Source organism: Cynoglossus semilaevis, chromosome 3 (assembly GCF_000523025.1).
Source record: "Cynoglossus semilaevis isolate Cse_v1.0 chromosome 3, Cse_v1.0, whole genome shotgun sequence".
Taxonomy (NCBI): domain Eukaryota; kingdom Metazoa; phylum Chordata; class Actinopteri; order Pleuronectiformes; family Cynoglossidae; genus Cynoglossus; species Cynoglossus semilaevis.
In genome coordinates, this window is record NC_024309.1 from 10,601,541 (window position 1) to 10,619,750 (window position 18,210).

An 18,210-nucleotide genomic window follows, 5' to 3' on the forward strand; every position below is an offset into this window, starting at 1 on the left:
GACATGCATTACATTTTGTTACAAACCAATGCCAGAACAAATTTCCAGTTCTTGATCCACATAGGTATCACCTCCACGCCATGGCTTCACAGCATCATCATCCTCCACTGGCCGTCTCCTGATGCCAGGGTTTCAGGACATTTATCTCAATAAAGAAATCACCTCCAGGGGGAGCATCTGTCTGGAATCTCACCGTCTCTAGATTTTTGGACCCTTTGTACAGAACTCCTGCTGATGATGACACAGATTATATTACTCTAGTATGTACATACTCTATCTTTGTAAGACCCAGATACACTAAAGTAATTTTTCTATCACAGAGAGACAACGTTTTACTATTTTAGTTACCAGAATGAACTCTTTGACGATTCTTTTTTTGTTTGTTTCTTTTCTCAGATTGACCTTTGGTTGGTTGGATTGACCGTCGTTGAGCTGCGTTGTTTTTTGTTCTCTTACTGTTTGCAGGCCCTTATTTCTTGACTGACCTTTTGTTCAATCGACTGTGATTCATCTTCTCTTACAGAATGAAGTGCCTTCATTACTGTGCTGGTTTTATTGTGTCTGGCTGTGGGTGGGGGTGCACAACTTTTTATTCTGAGTATTAACTGTATACCTGAAATCTTTCAGTGGCAGAAATTAAAATCTTTCAACATTAACCTGGGAGAATTAAGAATTATTACTCTCCCTCATTAAACTCCAATGGTGTTTTTTTTTCTTATTCCTTTCAGTTATGCAATGTTTAATGGTCAAATTTACCAAAGAGTTTTACAATTGGATGTGATTTGTTGTTAAATGACATCGTAATGACATGTAAATTGATCCTATTTTTTTTCTTTGTTTTAACGTCACAGTCCGACGGCGGCTGTTGAACATCGGAGTCAAATATAACGATTAGCTTAGAGGATGTGAAACTACGTATTTACTGGGGTAGAGTGGGATCGTGGTGCATTGTTGTAAAGGATGCTGTTCAAATCGTACTGTAAAACATTATTAATAAAAGTTGCAGGTTTGCACACTGTCATGGTTTTCACCGTGGTGACTTGAAGGCATGAGTTGCTGTAACACCTGATTCATAACATGATGTGATTTTTCTGACTGTAGTGACGACACCACGGAAAGATCCACCGAGTCTGTGAGGGAACTGTAAGTCGTCTTTATTAATTAGTTGACGGCACAGCAGGTCAGGGTGGTGTGAGGGAACTGTAAGTCGTCTTTATTGGACTCTTCTGGTCACATGGGTTCAATTAATTGACGGCACAGCAGGTCAGGGTGTTCACCAACATCTAAAGCTACAACACACCCACCATCTTCTCTGGGCTTCTCCTCTGCTCCTCTTACCTGGCAGCTCCCTCTCAAACCTCATTGGTTCATCATGTCTTCTCAGCACTTATCCAACCAATGTCTGCCTCCACTCTGTCCTGCAGTCTGTGGAATTTTAATATTTGCCATGTAATTACCAGTTTTAATTTCCAGTTAAAATCAGCTTTTTATTTTTTACATATTATTGTAGTAGTACCAGTAATAATACTTACAAATCAGCCATATTTACTTAATATGGAATTTATTTTATTAAATATTACAGCTAATAGTAGTATCAGATGTACTAGTGCTGCTTATTTAATTTTTAAAATCATTAGGTTTTATTTAGTTAATTGTTATTAGTTGTAGAACTAATAGACGTGTTAAACATATTAGTAATATTACTAAAAACAACAATATTTAGCTCTGGCTTTATTGAATTTATTATTAATACTATTATAGGTCGCATTAGCAGTACCAGTAGTACTAGTCGTAGTATTAACAATCTAGTAGTGGTAGTTAGAGGTAGTAGTCGTAGTGCTACCTTGTTAGTATTAATAATAGTATTAATAATTATTTATACTGCGCTTTATACAAATGTAGATTTGATAAAACTTCATGCTAGTTTTCAATTCAGAAAAAGAAACCAAAACGACCTTATTGTTTTAATATTTATCTCTGTGCCACAGCACCACCTGGTGGCTAAAGTCTAAATTGTAAAACAAATACACTACATTCATCTGTTTGGATTCAAAGGTAAACGCTATGAATGGGTGGAAGACGACACTGCTGTGTTCACACGAACCCTTTTTGTAGTGACGTGAAAGACGACCTGCTTCAGTGAACGATGGGTAAAAAGAGTTTTGTTTACAATTAAATTGTTTAAATTTACATAGTCATTTACGGCTTATCGGTCGGTTAAAGCGAGGTTAAAGAACAGGTTTGATTCCTTTTTAAAAGAAATCCCGTAGCTAATAATACTGCAACAACACAGCACAAGCACAACACTTTAAAAGATTCAATCGATTCGAGTTTGTTTCTCAATGTGACTGTAATGTAGAAGGCTGGCGTCATTCTTAGGCTAAAAAGAAAAGTTAAAGTTTTGGGTTTTTTTTGTTGTATTTAAACATCTTTTTATTATTAGTCTGAACATAATTAGCCACAAAGGTAATAGGTAATAGCCATTCATAAAAAGCACAAAGCTGTCAAACACTAGCCGTGGTAGCTAAAGGTTAGCATCATTCATGAAATAACTATATTCATTAGATGGTAAAGTACTGTCCTGTATAAACCCTAGTCCAGGGGTTATCAACTGGTGGCCCGTGGATCATATTCGATCCTGCAAATGGTCCAAACCTGGTCCCTGATCAAATAATAATGTTAGACAAAATGTGATTTTTATTTTATTTTATTTTGAGTTTCCGGCTCCAAAGGTGTGGCCCAGTGTGACAGACACAGTTGTTGACCTCTGTAGTCAGTGGTGTGAACATTGTATTCAGGAACCTTTTTGGACATTTGAACATTTACCCTTCACTCCCTGAGTGTCAGCCTCTCCATAAAGGTCAGACTCCATCGCCTGCGTGGCTAAATGATCTGCAGCTGCATTAATATTATGCCCTGGTTAATGTTCGACCCAGAGCAGCGAAGCTGCATGTGATATCTTGATGTGAACCTTCAGCTTCCGCTTACGCTGCAGCCACTCTCAGTGCAGCATGGAGGATTAGTGAGCCTCCACTCAGCCTTTTCTCTCTCAGCTTAAAGAATTCCTCTTTTCTTTCTTCTTTGCACTTTTTCATTTGCACATTCTTTCTCCCGATTTGTGCCAATTTCTTTCACTTTCTTGTTGAAATGATTATATCTTCATGATGGATCCAAGACGTGCATCAAGAACTGAGAGGTTAGGGTCAAAGGTAAGAAATGATAAAAAAAAGAAAAATGATTTCTTTTGGTATTTGAAGCTGACAAACTAAGAAGTAAATGAAACGGTTGCATAACATTGATTTCCTCTGATGCTGAGCCGTGGATTAAAACTCCTGACTGCAGTGTTTAACAACCGAGTTTGGTTTAAATGTTTATACTGTTGTGAAGTCTTCCTGTGAAAGAGTGCTTGATGCCTGTGAAGGTTTCTGTCATGACATCAGCTCCTTCACGCCTTTGTATTGTATTCTATTAGAATTCAGTATTCAGTAGTATTCAGTATTCAGAGTCTCGTATTCAGTAGTATTCAGTAGTATTCAGAGTCTTTGCGGTTGGAGTATTAAAAAACTGTAATTATCTTATCATTGTTTTTCCTGTTGTGTAACAATGTGTTCATAATGGCTTTCTAATACTGTGGATTTATAGACAACAAAAAAAACGGATGACACCCCTGCAATACCTCCACAGACCCCTAGGTGTCACTATTTTGTGGATGGAGGTGGTTGAGAGCGTTCAAGTATTAGTTTTTCATCTTAAGCTGTGTTGCTCAACCGCTGGTATACCTACCAGTGGTGGTACTTGGTGATCTGTGGATCCGGTTGTTCTCTGTGTTTGGTTTTGTGATATGACTTAAGTGATTTGGTCCTGGAGACACGGAGATCTCAGACTTCAATAGTGTCACCTGGGTCTCCACCTGGAGTGGAGACACGGAGATCTCAGACTTCAATGGTCTCCACCTGGAGGCTCTTTGTGCTCGTGAGGCAGCACCGAGCGAGAAGCTCCTGCCGTCTCCATCAGCTGGAGCTGGAGCAGATGTTGAATGAATGGTTCTGGTTAATAACGGTTCCGTCTGCTGTCGAGAACTCACACGTAGAACTTTCAGTGTCTCCGCCGTGGTCTCTGAGTCTGAGGCTAATCTGAGTACTTCATGAGAGCAGGAAATTACAGGTGTGTTTATATGTGGGTGTGGAGGCAAACACATCCAGGCTTGTGTGTGTGTGTGTGTGTGCAGTGATACTTTTCAACATAAAAGCTCATCATCTCACAGACTGAGTTCCATATTCTTGCAGGAGCTGGAGCAGCATCAGGTGAGACGTTCATCTCTGACTCTTTGATAGATTTCTTTTGTTGTTTTTTCAGCCTTTTTTAATCACGTGTGGAGAAATATTGTAATAATGTAAATTATTGAATTATATTTAGTCCTGACAGAGATGATAGCGTTCAGAGTGAACTGAGAGCTGGTGTGAAGAGTAAAACCAGGTGGACTTACCTGCAACCAGTCTGACTTGATGGTTTTATCTTTTTCTTTTTCCACTTTTCATAATGCAAAGTTATTTTTACATATGATCAAAAGGAAGCGCCGGTGCAGCTACATCAACACGTTTAACTGTCAGTGGGATTTAAGCTAAACCTGTGCATAATATTTAAATAATATGCTGTGTGTTCTTAAATTATTTGACTTCCTGGTCTATTTTTTTATTTGAGGATTATGGTTTAAAGGATGATTGGACTTATGGACATGAATTATGACTGCTGTAAATGTAGCGTATGATTTACTTGTGAAATTATAATCTCTTCATATTTGGTAAGATTCTGAGACTGAAGTCTTGTTTTTCTTCTACCTAGAGTTCATGTGTTTTTTTTCTTTAAGTTTGAGATTACATTTGAGTTTAATTTTTTCTTATCTTTGACAAAAACATTCTGACTAACATGTTTTTTACTCAGAGATCCTGATACTAAAGTGTTATTTGAGATGTGAATGGACTGACAGGACCTGGAGGGTGTGGTCCGACTTTTATTATGGTTAAAGTAGAATTATGGTCAACAGCTTCTGGTGAAGAGCAGAACAGCTTCATTCTACAGTTATACACACTGTGCTTGCATCATGATGATTATAATATTAATATTATTTTTTATTTACTGTAAATATCCATTCATGTCAGTTGGTTCTGACACTGTTCTTTATAGTCAGAGGAATGACTCCACACACATGATCTATTGTTCACCTTTTACACCCTTTACTCACACACACTCTCTTTCTGTTATATTGGCCTTTTTAAAACCGTTCACGCACAAACCAGAGCCACATGGTGACAAAGGACTAATCAGATGATGGACATGACAGAGTCAGATTATGGAGCAGATGAGATGAAAACATGATCTGATTCAAATGGGTAAAATAGGTATAATATATGGTGATAAATCACATCTTTAATCTTATTATTGATTAATATCCAGACACAGTTATCTGGAGATTTTCGAGTGAAAGTGTTTTCTTTTTTGTTAGTTTTGGTTGTTTTTTGCTGTTGTGTGAGAATGTCACCACTAGATGAAGCTAAATCTAGTTTAATGTACCTTTATTTTATGTATCAGATAATCATTGATCTTGGACTCAGCTCGGGGTCATAGTACCTGCAGTAAAAGTTAGTAAAAGTAATCACCCTGTTATTTCTGCACAGTTATAATGATGTGTAATGGTGTGTGTGTGTGTGTGTGTGTGTGGCTCCTTATCTGAGGCCATGAATACCTGAGGTATTTATATTAATAAAGGTGTGTGCTGGGCAGCTCCTCACCTTATTCCATGTGTATTCCATTTTTACACCTGCAGCAATGACCAAACTGTGGGGCGAGGAACAGAGCAGGGCCACAGGCCCGAAGCTAATGTGCTAACTCACTGTATATAGTGTCATATATATACTGTATATTCAAAAAACCCGTTATGATATTGGTTTGTAAAATACTCACAAAATATTGCACAAATACTTCTTTCCTCTTTTCTTTTTTTTCTTGTTGTTTTGTTTTTACATTTCTCTCTTTGTGAAATATATTTTTCGAGGTATCAACATGTCATTTGGCTAATTCGTGTTTATTTACACATTGACTAAATAGTTGCCGGCACAGTAGGTTCTCTTTGTGTACGTCATTACAAACACATAATGACAATCACAAAGCATTATTTCTGTTTGTGTTCCAGTTGAGCAGAATGATGAGCGATGACAATCAGGAGGCTTTCAAAAAAGTCACTCGAAAGCCAGGCCTGCAGATATGGACCATCAACGTGAGTCAATCCCAAAACAAACACCATGAAAACCGCCACTCTGCCAATGTTGACATCTGTGGTGCAGCCGCTCTGCATTAACCAGGGTGTGGCACCAAATTCTATTTATGTGTGAGATTTTGAAATATTTACCATGTGTATGACTGAACCTCAGGACCTGAAGATGGTTCCTGTTCCCGCCCAGAGCTTTGGCAACTTCTTTGAAGGAGACTGTTATGTTGTTCTACATGTGAGTGCAGTGTTTTGGCCACAGCCAGACTCAACAACAACAACTACTACTGCGACGTGTGACTCATAGTTTTAATGTGAAATATTTACTACTACTGCGACGTGTGACTCATAGTCTTAATGTGAAATATTTGTCTCTCCGTGTATATGTTTTTTTTTATTTAGATGACAGAGAGTAGAGGTTCGGGACAGTCTGCTGACATTCACTACTGGATAGGAAAGGCCTCGTCTCAGGACGAGCAGGGTGCGGCCGCCCTCTACGTCACCCAGCTGGACGAGCATCTGGGGCGCAGCCCAGTGCAGCACAGGGAGGTTCAGGGCAGCGAATCACCGCGATTCAGGGGCTACTTCAAAAATGGCATCATGTGAGTGAAAGAAAAGCTGTGAGCTGTAATCTTCCAGAGGCAAAGCTAACGCGGCTAATCCCTGTGTGTGATTTCTGAATGTTGTGGAGTACTGGATTAGCTCAACAGATGCTACTTCCTGTATAACATTTAATCATTGTCATCTTTTCTAACAGTCAAAGATTCTTTTGTATATTTACATACCCCGTATGTGGTACATAAACCACAGGTGTTAGCGCTAAATAAGAAGTTAAAGTTTTATATATCTTCATACATAGCTATATATAAACTTTTTTCACGTCTGTTAATGAGGTCTAAACTGTATTTGGGAAATGGCTGCGTGCTGCACTTTCTAAAGTGATAGATTTGCGAAGCAAAACTCCACATGAAATGAAACTACTTCCTGCTGTCTTTTGGGGGCGCTGTTAAGCCAGTGTTCCACTCTAAGGAAACCACGGTCGGGGAATGTTTTTATTTTATTTCAAATTCACATAATTTCTATGAATTTCAGGCCCTCATAAATGTCAGTATTTATTAACAAAATTAAAATTCTATTAGCATTCTAATAACTTCACTATGTAAACACCAGCTGTGCCGCAGCCTTTTGCAGACATATTACTTCATCTGTCCTCTTTATGACACCTGACCTTTGCCCACTCTGCTGATCTCTCTCTGCAGATACAAGAAGGGAGGAGTGGCCTCGGGTTTCACCCATGTTGACACAAATGCCTACAACGTCCTGCGACTCCTGCACGTCAAAGGGAAGAAACATGTCACAGCCAAAGAGGTAGGAAATTATTAACAGGGACGATCTGCACCGCCCTGCTGCTCCACCCTGCTGCACCTCTCACCCTGCTGCACCTCTCACCCTGCTGCACCTCTCACCCTAACGGACGTTAATTACTCATTAAATAAGCGGTGTTGTAGTAAATCCTTCACATTATCTGTCTGAATATTTAAATGATGGTAAATGAATGAATTAAAGTGTCCATCATATAGAAGTGTGCGTGCCTGTGTGCAGGTGGAGGTGTCATGGAAGAGCTTCAACAGCGGGGACATATTCCTCCTGGATATGGGGAAAACCATAGTGCAGTGGAACGGCCCCAAGAGCAACAGGAGTGAGAAGTTGAAGGTACAGTTTCCTTCTGAAGTAGAAATTAAAGGAAAAGGAAGAGTAAGAGTACTGCTGTTGCAGAAAAGCCTAACTGTATATACTTTAAATAAATTCCATATATTTACGTCAGGAAACCCTCGATTATAAACTTGGTTCTACTTTGTCCAATTCTGGCTCCAGGCTGTGCTGTTGGCCCAGGACATCCGCGACAGGGAGAGAGGAGGTCGCGCTCAGATTGGTGTGGTGGAGGGAGGTCATGAGAAGGATTCTCCTGATCTGATGAAGGCCATGAATGCAGTGCTGGGTCAGAGGAGTGGTCACCTGAAGGAGGCCACGCCTGATGATGCACCTAACACCGTGCACAACTCCAGTGTCAAGCTGTACCAGTGAGCAATCAATATTTGTCCTAAATTAGCACTGTGAAAAAGTAGAGATGTGATTTGTGATGACATCAACTTGTTTCCCCTTGGTTCTAGTGTTTTTGATAACAATGGTAATGTCGTGGTTCAAGAGGTGGCGACACAACCTCTAACACAAGACCTGCTGCAGTCTTCGGTAATCACACTGCACACCCCCAATTTCCGGGTCAAAGATTATTTTTTTTGTCCTGTTGTTTCAGAGTCATTGTTCTTTTTTTTTTAATTTTTCTCCAATGTCAGGACTGTTACATCGTGGACCAGAACGGCTCCAGTGTGATGGTGTGGAAAGGCAAACACGCCTCGAAGGAAGCGCAATGCCATGAACCGAGCCATGGTGAGTTCATGAAAATTTAACAAATGTCTCTCCACAAGAGGTCAGTGTTCTCCGCCCTTATCGCTGGAACTTCAACGTTATTTGGCCATAATCAGCTGAAGTTTTAACTGGACGATTTCTTCCAGAGCTATATCAAAGCTAAGAACTACCCGGCCAGCACCAGGGTGGAGGTGATGAGTGAGGGTGGAGAATCAGCCTTGTTCAAGCACTTGTTCAAGTCCTGGAAGGATAAGGGACAAACTCAGGGGCTGGGAACAACCCACAGTGTGGGAAAGATAGGTAAACCCGAACAAAGTCCTGTTAAAATTGTGTGGTTTTTAACTGATTAAAAAAATGTATTATTTTATTCAAACTCTGATTTCTGAGAACTTTGTGATAACAACTGAAATCTTTTGAACACAATTCGACCTTAAAATTCACACATCCTGTCTGCAGTGGTTTTTGTCACTTGCCTTTAACAGGTGATCCTTTTTATAGCTAATCCTGATTGAGAGTGAAATGATTGTTTGAACTTCCAATAAAATATATTAAATATAAAAATATATCCGGTATTTCATTCACGTACGACTGTACTTTGGTTGTTCATACAGCGAAGGTCGACCAGGGGAAGTTCAATGTGATGGAGCTCCACGCCCGCCCTGAGCTGGCAGCACAGCAGCGCATGGTGGACGATGCGTCAGGAGACATTAAGGTGGAGCAGATGAAGTGTTTCTTACACCATCAGTGGATACAGATATATATATATATTTTTTTTTTTTATGTCATTCGGCCTTTCTGCCTATATCAGGTGTGGCGCATTGAGAACTTGGAGCTGGCTGAGGTGAATCCCAAAACATATGGACAGTTCTATGGTGGGGACTGTTACCTGATACTGTACACGTACAAAAGAGCTCATCAGCAGCAGTACATCCTCTACATGTGGCAGGTCAGTATATAACATATTTAACTGTGTATCTCAACATGTGATTGGCTGTTAAATCGTCCAATAGTGGCATGGTCAGGTGACACCTTCATGGACGATCTCTAACTCAAACGACATCTGTGACGTTTCCTGACTCTATGAGTACTCGTGTGGTCTCATGCTCAGGCTCCTATTGGATAGTTCAACTGATGCGTTAACCAATAATATTCAGCCTTCACCTTTATTTTCTCTCTTCCTGTCCTGTTTCTATTATACAGTCTCTGATTTTAATTTTTTCTTCGTATTTGAAATGTTTTGCTTCAGGGTCTACACGCCACCAATGATGAGATCACGGCCTGTGCCTACCAGGCTGTTACTGTGGATAATAAATATAACGGAGCTCCAGTCCAGGTCAGGGTGGTGATGGGAAAGGAGCCCCGACACTTCCTGGCTATGTTCAAAGGAAAACTCATCATCTTCGAGGTAGGATTTTTTATATTAGAGACAGTAATTAGAGCAGTTTCAGCCCAGTTCTTAGTTCAACAACCTGAGGGGTGGCATTTTTCTCATGTCAACTATGTGTCTCGGCTCAAAAAAGTTTGGGAAACACCACCTTAGATTTTCCAGCCTAACTTTTATCAATCTTTATCTTCTGGCCTAACGTTCAACCGATTTTCTATCTTTTTTTAACACTGTCATTTCCCTGTCATAAACTAAAGGAAATCAATCATGAATGTAAGATGTAATGAACCATACTAAAGTCACAAAGATTAGTTGAATATTTACTTGCCAGTTGGGTGCGTGCGTGTGTGTGTGTCTAAAGGGCGGCACAGGACGACCAGGTGTGGTGAACCCTGACCGTGGTGCCAGGCTGTTCCAGGTCAGAGGAACCCATGAGCTGAACACCAAAGCTACTGAGGTCCAGGCCAGAGCTTCATCTCTGAACACCAACGACGTGTTCCTTCTGAAGACAGATCGCGTCTGTTACCTGTGGTATGGAAAGGTGAGAACTGCACTGATTTATTTAACATTTTGACATATAACACTTTTACTTGAGTCTGTGTCTCTCTGTGTCCAGGGCTGCAGCGGTGATGAGAGGGTGATGGCCAAGGAAATGTCCAATGTGCTGACCAAGCAGGACAAGCAGGTGGTGATGGAGGGCCAGGAGCCAGCGGAGTTCTGGGTCGCTCTGGGAGGAAAAGCTCCTTATGCCAGTGACAAGAGGTAAGTGTAGAGAAATGGAACGCAGCCCCATCACATCAGGTCACATTTGAGTTAAAGTGTTAATGTTTGAGATTGTTGACGACATTTTGTTTTGTTGGTGTTAACTCCAGACTGCAGAGGGAGGAGCCTCCTCACAGCCCACGTCTCTTTGAATGCTCCAATCAGACGGGTCGATTTAAGATGACTGAGGTGGACGACTTTGCTCAGACTGACCTGGACGAAGAGGACGTGATGCTGCTGGACACCTGGGAGGAGGTGAGAGGTCAAAAGACCAAAAGACCTTTACCGTCTTAGATAGATATAAAACATAATCTAACTTTTATGAATGTCATTGAACCCACATTTATCTAGATAGATATAAAACATAATCTAACTTTTTTGAATGTCGAACTTTTTTGAACTTTCTTCTCACTACATAAATACTGACTGATCTTTGCATTTTTAAATTAAAACAATTTTAAGGTCAAAGACTTTGTTAATTTTAATCCTGTCCTGACTGCAAAAATCTAGAGTTAATTGAAGATTCTAATTTTATAAATTGAATTGGTTTTTAAAAAAAATAATTTTGGAGGCAGTTCAAAAGTTTTAATTCCATAATTTTTCTCTCATAGATTTTCTTCTGGGTTGGAAAGGCTGCCAACCAGTCTGAGACCAAACAGGCGTGGACCTCTGCCCAGGAATACCTGAAGACCCACCCTGCGGGCCGCGACCCCAACACTCCCATCGTCTTTGTCAAACAGGGCCACGAACCGCCCACATTTACAGGGTGGTTCAACGCGTGGGATCCTCATAAGTGGAGCGTAAGTTAATTATTAGTGTCTCTGAGTCACTGTGCGTGTAATAAAGCATGGTCACATGACTAGTGAGAGTCTTAACTGTACATTTCCATGACATCAGCACTGATTATTGTAGGCAGCCACATGAATGACACAGAAAATCATTTTGTGTGAGCAAATCCTGTCAGTGTTTATGTACTGTATGTGTGGATGTGTCACATGACTTCGTGGATCACAGATGGACCACTGCATGCCACTAATTTTCAGCACTACTTCACTTGATCTTCTCCACAGGGAGGCAACTCCTATGAGGAAATGAAAAAAAAGCTGAGCGATGCAACATCTCTCTCACAGGTCACTGTAGTAAGTGATTGACACTAATTTTCAATATCTAATTAACACTGTATGCTAATATCACATATACAATATCAGCCTTCAACGTCTCCAATATGACAGAGCTTCATTGTTTTCTTCCTTATTACAAAACTCACTTCCAGATCTTAACAGATCTTAACAATTGTTCCTCACTTCTTTGCAGGACCTTAAGCAGTCATACATTAGTCCCAATTCACCCAGCGGAGGTGGGTACAGGGCTCCAGGTAGCTCTATGACCTCCCCTCCAGTTTACAGGCTCCATAGTTTTGGACCTGTTTCACCGGGACCCTCCACTCCCACCAGTCCATTTGCAGGTAGAGGCCAGAGCTCTGTGACCCTCTCACCTTTTGCTCCCTCATTTGGAGGAATGTACATGGACCCTGAACTTCTGGTGAACAAGTCTGTCAGTGAGCTGCCTGAGGGGGTGGACCCCTGTCAGAGAGAGGTGGGTTCAGCATCTAAGATGTCAGGGGTTTACTATATGTACTCTAGTCAAAACTCTGATTTTTTTAAGGTAAGGTAAAGTCACATTGAACTCACAAGTTTTTTTCTTTCTATTCTAGTATTCAAGGTTACTTATTTATTTTATCATCAAGGGAAATAGGTTTTGAGTTTCTGAGCATGCAGTGACAGCTCCTGCGCAGCAGGGGTCAGTCTAACCTAATCTTGTTTTATGCTCCTCCGACCTCAGGACTTCCTGTCTGATGAGAATTTCGAGAAACTTCTGGGCACCGGCCGTTTGGAATTTCAGCGTCTGCCAAAGTGGAAACAAACTGACCTGAAGAAAAAAGCAGGACTATTCTGAGATGGATTAAAGAATAACGGTTTTTATTGTCAATTTTTACTAAAATAATAACGTAAATATCAACATGGAAAATCTCAACCATTGGCCAAATTGTACCGAGTATGACAGTTGCGTAGAAAGACACTGATAAGTGTTATTAAAATCATAAGTATGATGATGACATGGATATCACTTGAAATGTGCTTTATAACTTCATCCAGAGGTCCCCAACCATGTGACATGCCGACAGTATAATTCTAATAATTAACAAAAATGCATGATCGGAATCGCCACTTTTCCATATAATAAACACTTATTGTAGGGCGTCTTTAAATGCTGGAAATGCCGGAGAGGAGGCGGAAGACGAGCCTTATATTTTCGAAATAAAAGCATATTGCTTTATTGCAATTGCACTTTGACAAGTGATCGACACATCCACAACACTGTAGAACGTGGCATTGGTAAGTTTTACTTTGTGCACTTTATTTTTGTTTAATGTCGTATCACGTTGTTTGTTTGGTATTTTCACCGCACGTGTTAACATGAAACCGGTCCGTGGTAACACAAAGGTTGGGGACCTCTCTTTATATCTATACTTTGAATGTTTTTATTTTTTGCTTTGCTGAATCATTTAAATTATAAATAAACACAAATCCTTAATTCACTGGTTATCGGTGTTTTATTTTAGATTAGGTGCAAATGCAGATCAGTTGCAGGAGAAAATGAGATGCCAGCGTTGTCACTAAAGAAAAAACAAATGGAAATCATGATTGAACGTATTATTGCTCGTTTGGCACAAGCCAGAGTCAGTTAATGTGTGTTAGGTCAGGAACATACTGTATTTGCTAAAAGGTGAGTGGATGGTTGTGTCTCTTAACACACAGTTAGAGGTAGAGTAAGTGGGAATGTTATTTAAAACTAAATGTTTATGTTCTCCACGCCTCTTTTCCCCTTTTTTGCAAATAGTCTTTGCACCTGAAATTTGCTGCTTAAAAAACACAGAGAGATGTGAAACCCACAATGTTAGGGCTATAAACACAGAATGAAGTCGTACAGTTCCACACATCAGAGGGTGCTCAGTGCTAGAGTAGCTGCGGACTCTGTGCCTACATATTCGAACCCACACCTTTGCTTAATGACTAAACTAGTTGAGTGCTTGTTGTGTTGCTTGGAAAAAAACATTGTAATGATTGTAAAAGGAAATAAAATCTCAGCAGACAGTTTCATGCCTTTCTTTAAATAATTTCATAAACCCACTTTTCATTCACATTTTCATTCACTCTTTTTTCCATTACTCTCAGATGAAGCTCTGTAAAACCACTGCTTAAAAAGCTACAAGTACAAACAGACAGGAAAAAGTTACAGACAGTCTGAGTCAGCAGCTGCGTGCAAGACGAAAGAAAACAAACACAAAATGTCTGGGTTAAGGCTTTTCCACACCAGTCTACGGAGCGTCCAGGATCATGAGGTGCACGAAGAGTCCGGCTGAGCTGATCACGTCACCCCGCTTGGTGAGCAGGGGCACGTGGCGATAGCCTAGGGGAATAATAGATCCGTTTAAAATCGGAAATTGTTTATAGTTAACTTAAACAGAGCACAAAAGACGCTAATGTAGGCTAAAAATAATTATTAAGATGAAATTTCAGTGTTGAAACCATAAACAAATGACTTACCGTTCTGTATACTGGTGAGTGGTAGACAGTACTGGCCAATGAGATCATTATTGGACGTTGAGTCATGGTCTTCCACCACAAACTTCACCATGACCAGCTCTGGGACATGGATGGTGAACTGGAAGTTTTTATTCCACATGGGTTTGAAGCCTGGAATATCATCCAGATGATTAACTCACTGATTAACATGAACTTGTATTAGACACTGGTGCAGTAGGAACAATCTCAAAATACCATTGTTTTCAATATAGTCCGTCTCTTTGCTGTCATTGTCTGCTGGTACACCATGGATCTCCACCCTCACCAGAGGGTCCACGATGGACTTGTGCTTGTCCTTGTCCTTGGGCAACTGCTGAGCTGAGATAATCTGATAATAGACAAACACCAAAAAAGATCATTTATACCAACAGCACATTTGCATAAAAGCTTTTGACCATGACTGGCTATGTACATGAATATTTGTATAACTGAAAATTAAAAAAAAAAATTTTTTAACAATTACTAAGATTTACAAACATTATTTATGTATTATATCTATAAAGTGCATTAAATAGATCATAAACAGAATTTATTCATTTTACCATGACATGGAAAACCTTCTTCTTCAGCCAGGGCCCTTTGGTTAGTGTGTTGGGATCAAACTGGGAAGACAGACTCCTCTGGAATTCCGGTTTCAGGATGTAGCCACTGACACCATTTTGCAGAAACCGTCCCTGGTTTACGTGCATCTCTTTGGAGGGAGTCTGGAAGTTCAGCGCCACTGAAAACCAAATTTAGAATGAGGGAACTGGAACCACAGTCAATCATTTTAAATGTAGTCTGATGTTTATGGGTTGGATTTCTGCCTCCAGAGCGTAAAGTTTACCAATCTGACAGCCAACGTTCCACATGGGCACAGGGTTGTAGTTGGAAGAGTCAGTTCTGGAGCCTGCTGGGTAAATCCGACTCAGTTTGTCCATGTTGTGATGCATGTAGGCAGTAGCTGTGAGAAGAGAACCATAACTTTAAACCACAGAAATCATGGTGTTTTTCTCAGCGCCTCAGCTGGTCTGAGTGTTTACCTGAGGACTCAGCCAGGTTGAAGGCTTTACTCTCTTTGAAGGAGGACATCTCGTAAAAGGCCTGGTTGTCTTTGGCGTGTTCAAAGCCGTTGAAGTGAACGCTCTTACAGTAGACCACGAGGTCGGACAGCTCTTTGGCCAGTTTGATCTTGGATTTCTGCAAAGGACATGATAATTCAGGTTGTTTACGGCAGTGGCACACTCGCAGTTAGTCAGGAGTTATTTTTACACCGACGTGTTGTCAGGGACCAACCTTTGATTTGGATTTTTGTTCATTCTCTTTACAATCTGCGGCCTCGTCCTCCTCCGACACTGTGTCTTCTTCTATGGTGCTGTTGTTGCTGAAGACAGCATCCAGTTTGTTTAGTCGCTTCCCCTTGATGAGGAATTTCCCCTTCAGCTGCTGCACTCACAAAGACGAAGGAAGTTAGCCAATATATCTGTTCAATTCTTTAACATCCCTTTGTCGAATGTATGTATTAAATGATTTTGTGATATTGTATTCTGTCACTTTGTGAAGAAATACTATAAAATCACACCGACTACCCCTTAGAAGTGTACAGTGCAATAGGTGGCAGTGATGTAACATGTAACATGTGATATTGAGTGGGGGAGGAGTAGGATCAACAATTTTTTATTGAGAAGCGTTATTAACCGACTACCCCTTAGAAGTGTACAGTGCTGCCCTCTGCCTGTATTTTCTTTTGCTTTGAGTTTTCTGTCAGCACTTAATCATTGGGAAGACACAATAATCAGTTTAAAACAGGCCAATAGGTGGCAGTGATGTAACACGTAACATGTGATATTGAGTGGGGGAGGAGTAGGATCAGCTCCCAGACATTTTTTATTGAGAAGCATTATTGTTTTGAGTGAGGTTTCTCTAAATCTGACTGTATTTTATTCCATCTGATGCTGTTTTAAAATCTCTGGAAAATAAAGTTGGAAAGTTGTCCAAATTTTGTGAAGCAACAGCTACTTTTTGTGGTGCCCCCCCCCCCCCACATATCTGGGGTTGAAAATCAAATTTTCATTCAGTAAAGTGGAAAAGCCTTAAGACTGGACCTGCTCCTCAGAATCTATGACAGGAAGGAAAAAGTTCAGTAATGGATCATGGATAATGACTGCATCACATTTTCCTCCGAGGCTCACAGATTGTGTATTCTGAATAAGGCACAGAACGCAGTTCAAACTGAAGACATTCTCATTCAGAATTTTACAGAATTGTCTCCAATTGGAAAAAAAATATATAAGTATTTATATGTATTATCAGTTATCAGTAAACTTGTGGTGTTGTCTTTTATTTTTGGTCCATCAGATATTGAGAAGAACTTTAGCCTAATGAAATACTTCCTTTTCTAAACAAACCTAATGTGAACTCACAGTAAACAGGAAAATGGAAAAAACGATGATGTCACTGAGTTTGAATTTGTTTAATGCTGTAATTTTGAGGTGTGGTGTCCTGTTGGTGTTTATCACACAATGAAGGCTTGAGCTGCAACTGAGGAGATGAAGATGAAACGACCAGTAGGTGGCAGTAGCACAACAAAAGGGAAATAAAGAAAGGGGAAGAGAGGAAGGATAGGAGGGATGTGTAGAAGGAGGTCAAGGTGAAGGAAGATAAATAAAAGAATAAGTGGTGTTTTTTTTCAGAGCACACACCTGAGGTGAGGGGAAGTTGGTGGGCATGGTGTTGCCCAGAGGCTTTGTGACCAAAGCATCACCCAGAATGGAGATCATGTGATGGGCCATGAGCTTCTGTTGGTCCACGGAGCAGTGGTTCTCCAGGGACAGGATCACTGGGTATTCAGATGTCTGAAAAGTGAGGACAGCAGAAGGTTGAAGGTCAAAGGCTCCTCACCGCTACTTAGAATAAGGAACGTATCGATTGGTTCACGACAGGATCAGGTGGTTCCTCGTAGGAAACACTTACGTACTTTGAAGGCAAATTCTTTGATAGCTTTGATGGCGTCCTTGAACAGGATTTTGGAGGTCAAAGTGTAGCCGTGATAAATCACCGGTTCCCCGTTAGCCCCGTCCCAGCAGTCCAGCTCAACACAGCGACAGCTCTTCATTAGTGCTCTGAGAGGAACACAGTACTTGATGTATAAAGTTCTAGAATCTGGAATGGGAAAGTATCTGGAAAAGTACTGTAACTCTGGCCTGTGACGTCGTCTACGGACCTGAAACATCTGCTCTCTGACATTTATTACATTTTCTAAAGCCGGCAAACCTGACTTCAATATTATATTTAATTTTTTTCCATCCTTTGTCTTCCTTTGGAGAGTATTTTTATTTGACACTGTTTGGTGTAGTAGTAGTTACTTGATGTAGGCTTCTGTGCTGCTGGGTCCTTTCAGCTGGTCCTCCATCAGGTACGTGTTGTGTGAGGAGGAGATGTAATAGTGGTTGAGGGGCTGGCTCATGTCCTGGTACACCCCCTTGTGGGCTGGGTTAAGGATGGATCCCTCTCCATGGTGCAGGTACATCAGGAAGCCATCTTTGGTCATGTGCTTCTTCTGTTTTGCTGCAGACCAGAGGAGAAGGAGAGAGATCAGAGACGCTGCGTGGACCATAGCCAGGTCAGTCGGGTTTCGTGGTTTGAACCTACCTGTCTCGTCCATCTCGTATTTGTCAATGAGCTTCACGGCGTCCTCCAGTGCCACCTGCTCCCTCTCCTCGTTCCACATGTAGTATAACAGGTCC

The 18,210-nt window shown here is 40.7% G+C and overlaps 2 protein-coding genes and 1 long non-coding RNA gene across 4 annotated transcripts in view; 2 read left to right on the forward strand and 1 right to left on the reverse strand.

Moving 5' to 3' along the window:
* Nucleotides 1-50: 50 nt before the first annotated feature.
* Nucleotides 51-1,021, forward strand: LOC112486887 (uncharacterized). The gene is made up of 2 exons (XR_003049446.1): nucleotides 51-260; nucleotides 397-1,021. It is a non-coding gene; the product is annotated as an uncharacterized LOC112486887 (long non-coding RNA).
* A 1,891-nt stretch (nucleotides 1,022-2,912) lies between these two features.
* On the forward strand, nucleotides 2,913-13,433 carry vill (villin-like). Its single transcript, XM_017031683.2, is given in 21 exon segments — nucleotides 2,913-3,209; nucleotides 6,191-6,274; nucleotides 6,429-6,503; nucleotides 6,668-6,867; nucleotides 7,525-7,633; nucleotides 7,868-7,978; nucleotides 8,141-8,346; nucleotides 8,437-8,515; nucleotides 8,620-8,684; nucleotides 8,686-8,713; nucleotides 8,839-8,992; nucleotides 9,304-9,404; nucleotides 9,501-9,638; nucleotides 9,939-10,097; nucleotides 10,438-10,617; nucleotides 10,693-10,838; nucleotides 10,949-11,093; nucleotides 11,450-11,638; nucleotides 11,909-11,977; nucleotides 12,153-12,434; nucleotides 12,681-13,433. Coding segments are annotated over 21 exon segments (2,682 nt in total). The 5' UTR covers nucleotides 2,913-3,161; the 3' UTR covers nucleotides 12,795-13,433.
* The window catches only part of plcd1a (phospholipase C, delta 1a), a 13,490-nt gene continuing 8,713 nt past the window's right edge, over nucleotides 13,434-18,210 (reverse strand). For both annotated transcript variants that reach the window (XM_025054754.1, XM_008307931.3), the window contains exons 6-16: nucleotides 18,116-18,195; nucleotides 17,830-18,031; nucleotides 17,442-17,586; nucleotides 17,167-17,319; nucleotides 15,761-15,910; nucleotides 15,508-15,664; nucleotides 15,312-15,428; nucleotides 15,028-15,206; nucleotides 14,681-14,813; nucleotides 14,447-14,596; nucleotides 13,434-14,309 (exon numbers count right to left, since the gene is read on the reverse strand). In XM_025054754.1, the coding sequence (XP_024910522.1) occupies nucleotides 14,218-14,309; nucleotides 14,447-14,596; nucleotides 14,681-14,813; nucleotides 15,028-15,206; nucleotides 15,312-15,428; nucleotides 15,508-15,664; nucleotides 15,761-15,910; nucleotides 17,167-17,319; nucleotides 17,442-17,586; nucleotides 17,830-18,031; nucleotides 18,116-18,195 (1,558 nt within the window). In that variant the 3' untranslated portion in view covers nucleotides 13,434-14,217. The remainder of the gene's footprint in view (nucleotides 14,310-14,446; nucleotides 14,597-14,680; nucleotides 14,814-15,027; nucleotides 15,207-15,311; nucleotides 15,429-15,507; nucleotides 15,665-15,760; nucleotides 15,911-17,166; nucleotides 17,320-17,441; nucleotides 17,587-17,829; nucleotides 18,032-18,115; nucleotides 18,196-18,210) is intronic.